At 45.9% G+C, this 10,186-nt stretch overlaps 1 protein-coding gene across 2 annotated transcripts; it reads right to left on the bottom strand.

Moving 5' to 3' along the window:
* Positions 1–3,027: 3,027 nt before the first annotated feature.
* Positions 3,028–8,668, bottom strand: Znf691 (zinc finger protein 691). 2 transcript variants are annotated; one of them, XM_021235149.2, is made up of 3 exons: positions 8,580–8,668; positions 7,555–7,765; positions 3,028–4,463 (listed from the first exon to the last, which is right to left on the bottom strand). In XM_021235149.2, exon 3 carries the CDS (start codon positions 4,452–4,454, stop codon positions 3,603–3,605), a length of 852 nt encoding a protein of 283 aa, XP_021090808.1. In that variant the 5' UTR covers positions 4,455–4,463; positions 7,555–7,765; positions 8,580–8,668; the 3' UTR covers positions 3,028–3,602. The 2 variants fall into 2 exon arrangements, with proteins under 2 accessions (XP_021090808.1, XP_005083985.1); XM_005083928.4 differs by lacking the exon at positions 7,555–7,765 and having other exon boundaries at positions 8,580–8,647.
* Positions 8,669–10,186: the final 1,518 nt, after the last annotated feature.

Below are 10,186 nucleotides of genomic sequence, written 5' to 3'. Positions count from 1 at the left end.
GAGATCTGATTCTGCAGTTTTCTTCTGACTTCCACGTGTGCACTGTGGCACATGCATCCCACCCCCACATGCACATCACACACACACACACACAAATAAAAAACAAATTCTTCCAAAAAGAGAACATTTTAAAATCTCATTTTCAAAAACAGAGGATGTGGCATACCTCTGTAAAGGGACAGCTTTCTTTCTTTCTGGTTGTTGTTTTGTTTTGTTTTTAAGACAGGATCTCACTATGTAGCTCTAGCTGTCCTAGAACTGGATATGTACATCAGGCTGGCCTTGAACTCAGAGATAGATTGCCTCTGCTTCCCAAGTGCTGGGATTAAAAGCATGTGCCATTTTTTATAATTTTTTTCAAGACAGAGTCTCACTATGTAGCCCTGGCTGTCTTGGAACTTACTATATAGACCAGGCTGGCCTTCAACTCACAGAGATCCACCTGTCTCTGCCTTCTCAGAGCTGTGATTAAAGGCAAGGACCACTATGCCCAGACTTAATACTAATTTTTAAAGAAATGTCTATGTGAGTTTGTATGCTCCATGTGTGTGCAGGTGCCTATAGAGGCCAGAGTCTTCTGGAATTCCCTGGAGCTGGTGGTTGTGAGCCACTTGTGTGAGAGCTGGGAACCCAACCCAGATCCTTTGCTAGGGCAGTAAGCTCTCTTAACCACCGAGCCACTCCCCAGCTGCAGAGGATGTCTTTTAAGACTCGATTCCCTCCTTTTACTGAGGAGCTGGGGATCTCAGGTGTATGCAGCAAAATACTTTACTCATTGAGCCATCCCTCTGACCCATGCAGATTCTTTTGCTCGCTCAAGTCTGTTATTGAAATCTTCTAGTGCAGTGATTTTCAACCTTCCTAATGCTGCAACCCTTTGATACAGTTCCTCATGTTGTGGTGACCTCCGACCATAAAATTATTTCATTGCTGCTTCATAACTGTAAATTTGCATATATATATGTATATGATATGCAGGATATCTGACATGCAAGCCCTGTGAAAGGGTTGTTTGACTCCCAAAGGGTTTATGACCCACAGGTTGAGAACCTCTGCTCTAGTGTATTTTTCAATTATTTTAATTTTCCACTTCAGAATATTTGGCTTCTTAAAGCTCCTCTCTGCCGATGCCCTCAAATTCTTCCTGCATTATTTTTTTCCTGACTCTAGTGAATCGCATTCATACTGGGAAACACTTTCAATAATCACCCCAGCTACATTCTGGGGTGTCAGAGGGTTTTCCAATGCTTTGGAGATGTCACTTTTTTTTTTTTTTTGAGACAGGGTCTCTCTACATAGCCCTGGCTATCCTGGAACTCACTATGTAGACCAGCCTGGCCTCAAACTCGAAGATGTCCCTACCTTTGCCCCCTAAGTCCTGGAATTAAAAGTGCATGCCACCACATCTGGCTGGAGGTGTCTTTTCTCATTAGCTTTAGGAGTTAATAATCTCTTACGCCCCCTGGTGTCGACTTCAGTCCTGCAGGCACTCTGGCACTACAGCAGCATGCTTCCATGTGTTCAGTGGCCAACAGGCATTCAGATTATGTCGAATTACATGTGTAAGGTTTTTTGTTTATTTTGTCCTGGAACTCAATATGTAGATCAGGCTGATCTTGAACCCATAGAGATCTACCTACCCCTACTTCTCACATCCTGGGATTAAAGGCACGTACATATGCTGGGTTACATGTCTTAAATTAGGGTAAGCCTGGTCACACAGTTCAAGAAGAGATGTGGGAGGGAGAAGAGAAAGGAAAAAGGAGGAGGTGGGGGAGAAAGGTGTATGAAACACAAGTGCTTTGAGAAGTCTACATTTTAAATTTATTAAATTACATTTACTTATTGTGTGTGTGTGTGTGTGTACACGGTGTGCCATGGTACAAGTGAGGTTAGAAAGTAACTTACAGGAGTCAGCTTTCTCCTTCCAACTTGTGGGTCTTGGGGCTCAAGCTCAGGTCATCAAGCTTGGGAGCAAGCGCCTTCTCCCTGAGCCGTCTTGCCAGCCCAGTCTTCTATAGTTTTAATCAAATTTATAAGCACTGGGTAGTAGTTTATCTCGTGCTCATTATCTTGGACAAGCCACTGTCTCTGGCAGCCTGTGTCCATTTTGTGAAACGTGGATATATTTCTTAACTCCCAGGGTGCTTTCATCTGAGTGTAAAGTTCCTGGTATATCCCAGCGAGGCTGAGTGGCAGGGTCGCCACCTGCTAGATTAAGTCACAGGCCATACCAGTACCAACCAGAATCACATTCTGGTTAAGTGGGCACAAACAAAGAACACTCCTAATCCCGAAGGCAGGATCCCAGATTAACAAAAGAGAATGGGTATCTATATTTGATAAAGGAAAGCTGGGTGAACACTAAACTTCCATGTGAGAAACTGCCATGTAAGAGAGACCAGGCCTAAATCAGAGCACAGGAAACCAGGCAATCTTACTGTCTAAGCACTAGGATCAAATCTATGACATTAATGGTGCACTATCATCTTGGGTTCTAAGAATTTCCATATTACCCCATTCCCAATCCCCTGCTCCCTGTCACTGTCATTTTTCCTAGCCACAAAGGTGCTCAATCAATAATCTGAAGTTTGAAAGGTCCTCATCTTGATACAGACTTCCAAGATTCAAGAGGTCAAGGCTGTATCAAGAGGCCACATTAACCTCCAGCTCTAGGCCAGCCTCCCTCAGATGCCAACAATGCACATGTGCAAAGCACATGGATTAACTAGAGGTCAGAGTCTACCCTGGCCCACCACACACCCACCGAGCGACCTTACTTTCAACTGTTTCATCTTCTGCCCTTGAGGGTTTCTGTGGCAACCAAATGAGATAAAGAACGGCATGTACAACCAACAGCCTATAATGGATGTTCAAATGACTCATTTCCTCTCCCCTCCTCTTTAAAGTTCCAGAGGCTCAGGCTGCTGTCCTTCTCATTTCAGAGCCGAATTCAACTCCTTTGCAGACAGGCTGCCCTGAACAATCTCCCCAGCTCCCCACATCTCCAAAAAAGCACACAGGTTCTTCTCATGGAAGTGTTTTACTGGTGACCACTGAGGAGACAGATGCAAGTTGGGGTGAGGAAGACAGGTAACAAACATGGGGAGTATGAGGGCCCCTGGATTATGGATCCCTGAGGCTTCCTATCCATTCTTACTGAAGGAACACAAGCCTCTTCTCAGACAGAGGAGGCCTCTTCAATAGGAGGGCCATGCGCCCCCAGCCTAGGGTTCTAGAAGTTGATATTGGATGAGGCACAGCAGTTGGGAACTCACAGGCCACTGTAGTGTATCTGAAGTTAGATGGCTTTGGAGGACCTGCAAACAGTGACTTCCCACAAAGTCAGGGGACTGATGCCCCAATAACAAGAGCATGTCCTGAGCCTATCCCACTTTCTCCACCCCTGAGAAAGTGAAGTGAAGACTGGGCACTCTGATTTTCCAAGGCAAGAAACTGCCTGGGAGGAGGCAGGATTTCCTCATTTCAAAGGCAACAAGGGACCACTCTACAAAGTGAAGGGTTTGCAGTCAAGGTGGCCGCAGCAGGTGCTAAATGCCTCCTTCTCCTGTCAAGGTGGGTTATATGCTCTCCCTCACTCTCTAAGCAGGGTTCTCATCCTGCTCACCCAAGTGTGTTTTCTGATGTCGGATGAGGTTCGAGCTTCGGGAGAAGTGTTTCCCACACAGAGTGCACCGGTATGGCTTCTCCCCTCTGTGTGTTCTCTGGTGTGCACCAAAGTTGGAGATATCACTGAAAGTCCGCCCACACTCAGTGCACTCATAAGGCCTCTCACCCGTGTGGGTACGGTGGTGCACCCCAAAGCTGGAGCTGTTGCTGAAGCTCTTCCCACACTCACAGCAGATGTAAGGTGCTGGCTCCAGGTGGGTTCGGTGATGGACAGCCAGTGTGGCACTCTGGCTGAAGCTCTTGCCACAAATGTCACAGCGGTATGGCCGCTGGCCCAGGTGATCTTGCTGGTGTGTAGTGAGGTCTGAGCGTCGCCGGAAACTCTCCTGACACTTGGCACATTGGTAGTGCTTCTCTTCCAGGTGGATTCTCTCGTGCCGGATTCGGTTGGAGCTTCGAGAGAAGCTCTTGCCACACTCTGAACACTTGTATGGCTTCTCACCAGTGTGGATCCGCTGGTGTGTTCTGAGGTTGGAGGTGTTGTTGAAGGTTTTGCCACACTGCACACATATAAAAGGCTTCTCATCTGCCTCTGGGCTTGAAAAGGCAATGGGGTTCCCAGGGCCCCTGGCTCGGGCAGTGACTTTCTGCCATGGCATTTTGGGATGTTCTCCTTGAAGCTCCTTCGAAAGGCTCACCTGCCCATGTTCCTCCCCAGATGCAACCTGAGAACTCTCTGAGCCATCCTCTCTCCAAGGCTTCCCTGCCGCTTCCCCTTCCTCAGGCAGGAGTGCTTCTGGACTCTGCTCCTTCTCACTGCCCATCTCTGAACCCTGAGAACACAAATGTTCAACACTTTTAGTCCTTGGGTCAAGCCATCAAACCACAGGGAATCTTGCATTCTGGTTGAAGCAATGTATACCTCCCCCAGGAATAACCTCAACTAACTGGAATGCTTATAGAATGCCTTTATTTATTTAACTTTCAAGTGACAAACTTTCACAGATATTTAAGGCCACCCACCACTAACAGATGTAATCTGTGCAATCTGAATGTCACTCTTCTTAATACCATTAAACAATAGCACTCTAGACTATAATTTATGTGTAAGTAAGGTGCTTCCATTTAGAGATGAATTCAATTTCTTCCTGTCAAGTAGCCACCTATTCACTGATTCTGAAATGAACATAAGTAACTAGAAGTAGTTACTTACAAGACCCAAGTCGGAATAGTCTTACTGCTCTGCTAGCCCATTCCTCTCTATACCTTACCACAGTCTACCAACTGGTTAACACAACCTACTGCAGGACTTGAGCTCCGTCTGTCATGACATCAATGCCAACTTCTGCATCACACAGACTCATACACAAATAGCTACTTTCTTATATGACATACAACCATACTCACACCATACACAGATATCAGCTATACATACTACATACACATACAACCAACATACTGACATCAGTCAAAGATCACATACACATCCTTATCAGATACAGCCAATCAGAAGTATATCCAGAAAGCTTGCCATGCTTTCTTCTCATGTCTACTCCCACCCACAATTCCTTAGAAGGCTCCAGATTTGTGCTCACTTTCTCCTTTGTAACAGAATGTTATATTTATTATCGTAGTAACTTGCTATAACACAAGGCTGGGTGCTCAATTGTTTTTTTGAATGAGAAAGTAAATGGATGAGAACTTTATTTTTTTTAAAGATTTATTTATTTATTACATATACAGTGTTCTGCCTACATGCCAGAAGAGGGCACCAGATTCAATTATAGATGGTTGTGAGCCACCATGTGGTTGCTGGGAATCGAACTCAGGACCTCTGGAAGAGCAGTCAGTGCTCTTAACCTCTGAGCCATCTCTCCAGCCTGAGAACTTTATTTTTTGTTTTTTGTTTGTTTGTTTTTTCACAGGGTTTCTCTGAATTGTTCTGGAGGCTGTCCTAGAACTCGCTCAGTAGACCAGGCTGGCCTTGAACTCACAGAGATCCGCCTACCTCTGCCTCCAGAGTGCTGGGATTAAAAGCGTACGCCACCAACGTCGAATGAGAACTTTAATCTCTGCCCCTGTTGACTCTACTTAGAACTTTAGAATCTATACACAAGGAGCTATGTGGCCTCCATTAATTTCTTTAACTTTTTAAAAAGCAGGTTTCTCTATGTAGCTATGGCTGTCTTGAAACTCTCTGTATTGACCAGGCTAGCCTTGGATTCACAAAGATCCACCTTCCTCTGCCTCCTGAGTGCTAGATTTAAAAGAACGTGCCATGCCAGGCATTGGTGGCACACACCTTTAATCCCAGCGGTTGGGAGGCAGAGGCAGGCAGATCTCTGTGAATTCGAGGCCAGCCTGGTCTACAGAGCAAGTTCCAAGACAGCCTCCAAAACAATACAGAGAAACCCTGTCTGGAAAAAACAAAACAAAAAACAAAAACAAAAAAACCATGTGCTACTATGCCCAAGTGTACACTCTTTTTTAAAACTGTTGAGATCATATTTTACCATGTCTCTACTCAAGGCTGAATGCTGGGTAAATATAAGAGTAAGAAGACTGCCCAGGCATAGTGGCACATGCCTTTAATCACACCACTTGAGAAACAGAGGCAAGCAGATCTCTGTGTACTCAAGGACTGCCTGGCCTACATAGTAAGGAACAGTCAGAGTCACATAGTGAGACTCTGTCTCAATAAACACATAAATAAATAAAAGGACTGAGTTAGGGATTGGAGAGTTGGTTAAGAGCACTTGCTGCTCTTGCAGAAGACCCAGATTCAGTTCCTAGTACCCATATCAGGTAGCTCCGCTGTCTATAGTTTGCGCTCCAGAGGATCTAATGCCCTCTTCTGGTCTCCACAGGCTCCTGCACACACATGTGGTGCACATACATATTCTCAGGTGCACACACATACATATACATTTTTAAAACTGAGGTAGAAAAATGACTCAGTAAATAAAGACACTAGTGACCAAGCCTGAATTGACTTTGATCCCCAGGACCCACATGGAAGGGGACAGGAACCAACTCCTCCAAGAGGTCCTCTGAACCCCAATGCACACTGTAGCAAGTACAAGTGCACACGTACACACGTACACACACACACACACACAGAGAGAGAGAGAGAGAGAGAGAGAGAGAGAGAGAGAGAGAGAGAGAGAGAGAGAGAGAGAGAGAACAAATGTTTTTTTCTTTGTAAATAGTAAAATGATTTAAGGCTGGATTATGGGACCAATAAGACTGCTTAGCTACAGTTAAAACACTTGGCACAGAAGCCTGACAAACTGAGTTCAATGCTGGAACCACAGTAAAGAGAGCTGACCCTGAACATTGTCCTCTGACCTCCACATACGAACTGTGATGCTTGTGTGTCCCTCCCACTGCCACGTCCAATAAATAATAAATAAAATTTAAAAAGATTTAAGATCGTGATTACCACCCTCATACAGCTGTGACACAACAGAATGAAACCAGTCATGAACACAGTATAGAACGTTAAGTTCCAGTGCCGAGACAGTGCCTCAGCCACATATGTACCCATTCTTCAGGGCACACGGCACAGGTACAGGAGTATTAATTAATGTTTTCTAAAGGTTCTACAAAACATTAGACCTACAGATGAGCACTCCATATGCATCACCTCAATTCATTTTTACAACTTTTCTTTTCCTTTTTTTTTGAGACAGGGTCTCACTATGTAGCTCTGGTTGTCCTGGACCTCACTGTGTAGACTAAGCCAGCCTCTGTCTCATGAGTGTTGGGATTAAAGGCATGTGCCACTATGTCTGGCTTAACTATTCATTTTTCATACTTATTTTTTAGAAATGATGAAACTGAAACTCAGAGAAATTAAGTCACTCATCCAAGAACACAGTAATTGAAAGTCTATACTCCGGCAAAACTGAAGCCTAAACTCACCACTCCCAAGCTGAAGTTTTCACACCAGTACTGGAGGGAGAAAAGGGAGAAGAGAAACGATGCTTCGGCAGTTAGGATCACACGGAAATATTCCTCTGAAGGGGGCAGGGAAGCAACTTCAGAGAAGAGGTGGTATTTGAACCATGGCTTGCAAGATGGATGATGGATGAGCAGGAGGACCGGCAGGTACAAGGAGGGACTCCATCACGAACTGAAAAGACAATGCAGCTACAAACTAGGTCGTAGTCACATTGCACTTCAAAGATCTGAGGGAAAAGAGACCTAGTGCATATTGGGTTTTTTCTTGGAGCTCAGCAGCACAAGTCTGGAGCAAGCGCACAGAGAAGGGACCAGTTCTAGGAACAAGCCAGAAGACTTGCGGGCTTGGGGATCACAAATGATGAAGGATGAGAACCTGGATTAGAGGGAAGAGGTCAACCTGTGGCCTGAGAGATTAAAGTTCCAGATACGGGTACAAGTCAAGGGCACCGCGGGTAGCTTGGAAGGACCAGAGGCAGGGTGTGGAGAATAAGGAGCTACGTAGCGGGTCCATCAAAGGAGCCTGAGTCTGAAGTGGTCCGGGAGAGGGGACAAAGGCTGCACAAGTGTCCAGAGAGGCTGTCTGAATGGGAAGGACGGGAAAGTTGGAGGAGTCTGGCTACAGCGTCCTGGAGGGCTGGCGCTGGTTCAGACACGTCGATGGGCTTGGGGCTGGAGGCGGGAGAGCACGAGGGGCGACCCTAAAGGCACGGTGTTCGGGAGGGGCGACCCTAAAGGCACGGTGTTCGGGAGGGGCACGGAGTAGTCCAAGGCCAACAGTAACGGCCGGCGGGAGGCAAGGCTGGGCCGTCCGAAGACGCGGACGGGATCACGGAGGAGGGACGCACAGCCCCGGTGGCCTTTGGAACCCGCGGAGCGAAACAGCAGCTTCCAAGCCCTTGGCGAGAGCGAAGGGGCCACGCTCCGAGCGCCCCGCGTGTCGCGTCCGCCTCCCCCCACGTCACCTCAGCACAACCGCGACCCACCTCACGCGCGCAGCTCGGTCAGGGACAGCGCCGCCTCGGTGGGCGGGGGAGGGAGCCGGAGCCGGAACCCAGAGAGGACCCGCCTCCTCCACGCCAGGATTGGGTTCTGGGAACATCCTTCCTCTCTACGGCCAATAAACATTGGTCTAGGGCGCAGCATGCTGGGAGTTGTAGTCCTGAGGAGGTTTGCGTCGCTAAAAACATTTGCCCACTTCAGAGCACAACTGTGAAGCTGTCTTTGCTTCTAAGGTCATGAGGTTGCTTTTCTGTTTTACTTTTGAAATGGTGGCCCTCGATAGAAGCCTCTCAATTTAAGGTTATAGTTTAAAATTAAAAGAGCATGTACCTGGAAAGAAGTTTAAAGATAAGTATTCTGATATTTTTGTCCAAGAACCTAAGTGTCCCGGTCCAAGGACTAACCTTCAGCCAGGTTGGCTAGTGGCCCATACAGCGATTTTCTGTGTCCTACATGATCCTCTGTTAACCCAACAATCTAATCAGTCTGGATACAGTAGACCAGTAAAGTATTCAGAACTGGATTTGGTTTTGTTTTGCTTTTTGAGTCTTTTTTTTTTTCTTCCTTTTTTTTTATTTAAGATTTTTTGAGTCTTATTATGAAAAACAAAAATTAGGAGCCTGCAAGATAAGGAGTGTAGAGATTAATTGAATGTGTAAAATAACTGCAAGCTTTTCGTGTTTGCGTGATCTTTCAATGCTTGTCCTTGGAACTGGAAAAGTTTTAGGGCTAGAGATGGCTCAGAGGTTAAGAGCACTTACTGGGGGGCTGGAGAGATGGCTCAGAGGTTAAGAGCACTCACTGGCTGTTCTTCTAGATGGTCCTGAGTTCAACTCCCAGCAATGAGATCTGGTGCCTTCTTCTGGTGTGCAGGCATACATGCAGGCAAAACACTGCATACATAATAGTTAAATAAATCTTTTTTTTTAATTTTTTAAAAAGAGCACTTACTGCTCTTTAGGTGCACTTAGTTCAATTCCTAGCATCCACATCAGGCAGCTTATAACCTACCTGTAACTCCAGATCCAGGGATCCAATGCCCTCTTCTTACCTCCTTGGGCACCTGCACGTGAGTATACACACAGACACAGACATGCATGCACCCCCCCATCCAAAAAGAAAAAAAGAGAATGACAAGTTTTATTTATTTATTTGTTTGTTGGTTGGTTGGTTGGTTTTTCGAGACAGGGTGGCTTTGGAGGCTGTCCTGGAACTAGCTCTTGTAGATCAGGCTGGTCTTGAACTCTCAGAGATCCGCCTGCCTCTGCCTCCCAAGTGCTGGGATTAAGGGTGTGTGCCACCACCTGGCAAGAATGACGTGTTTTATAATCCCAGCTCTCTCTTGTATAAAATCCCTGACACAACTATTGTAAGGATTAGGTGAGTGGCTAGCTGGATAATTTCCTGCCTCCACAAATAGCTCTCCTTTCTGTTGGTAACTTTTCTCACTAGGTAAGACCAGTGGGCATTAGTTTTAAGATTGGCATCTTCAGCCAATTATTCTTGGAGCTGAAGATGTATGTGAAATACAAGTATCTATTATACACTATTAGTTTATAAACTGATAAAAATAAAACATCAGAAGGCAGAC

The sequence above is a fragment of the Mesocricetus auratus genome, unplaced genomic scaffold (assembly GCF_017639785.1).
Source record: "Mesocricetus auratus isolate SY011 unplaced genomic scaffold, BCM_Maur_2.0 Super-Scaffold_100014, whole genome shotgun sequence".
Classification (NCBI taxonomy): domain Eukaryota; kingdom Metazoa; phylum Chordata; class Mammalia; order Rodentia; family Cricetidae; genus Mesocricetus; species Mesocricetus auratus.
The sequence above is the reverse complement of the archived record's forward strand: the minus strand, read 5'-3'. Positions and strand labels throughout refer to the sequence as shown.

What these genes read in the sequence shown, in the direction of transcription:
- Znf691 (XM_021235149.2), bottom strand. Translation starts at nt 4,454, where the DNA reads ATGGGCAGTGAGAAGGAGCAGAGTCCAGAAGCACTCCTGCCTGAGGAA.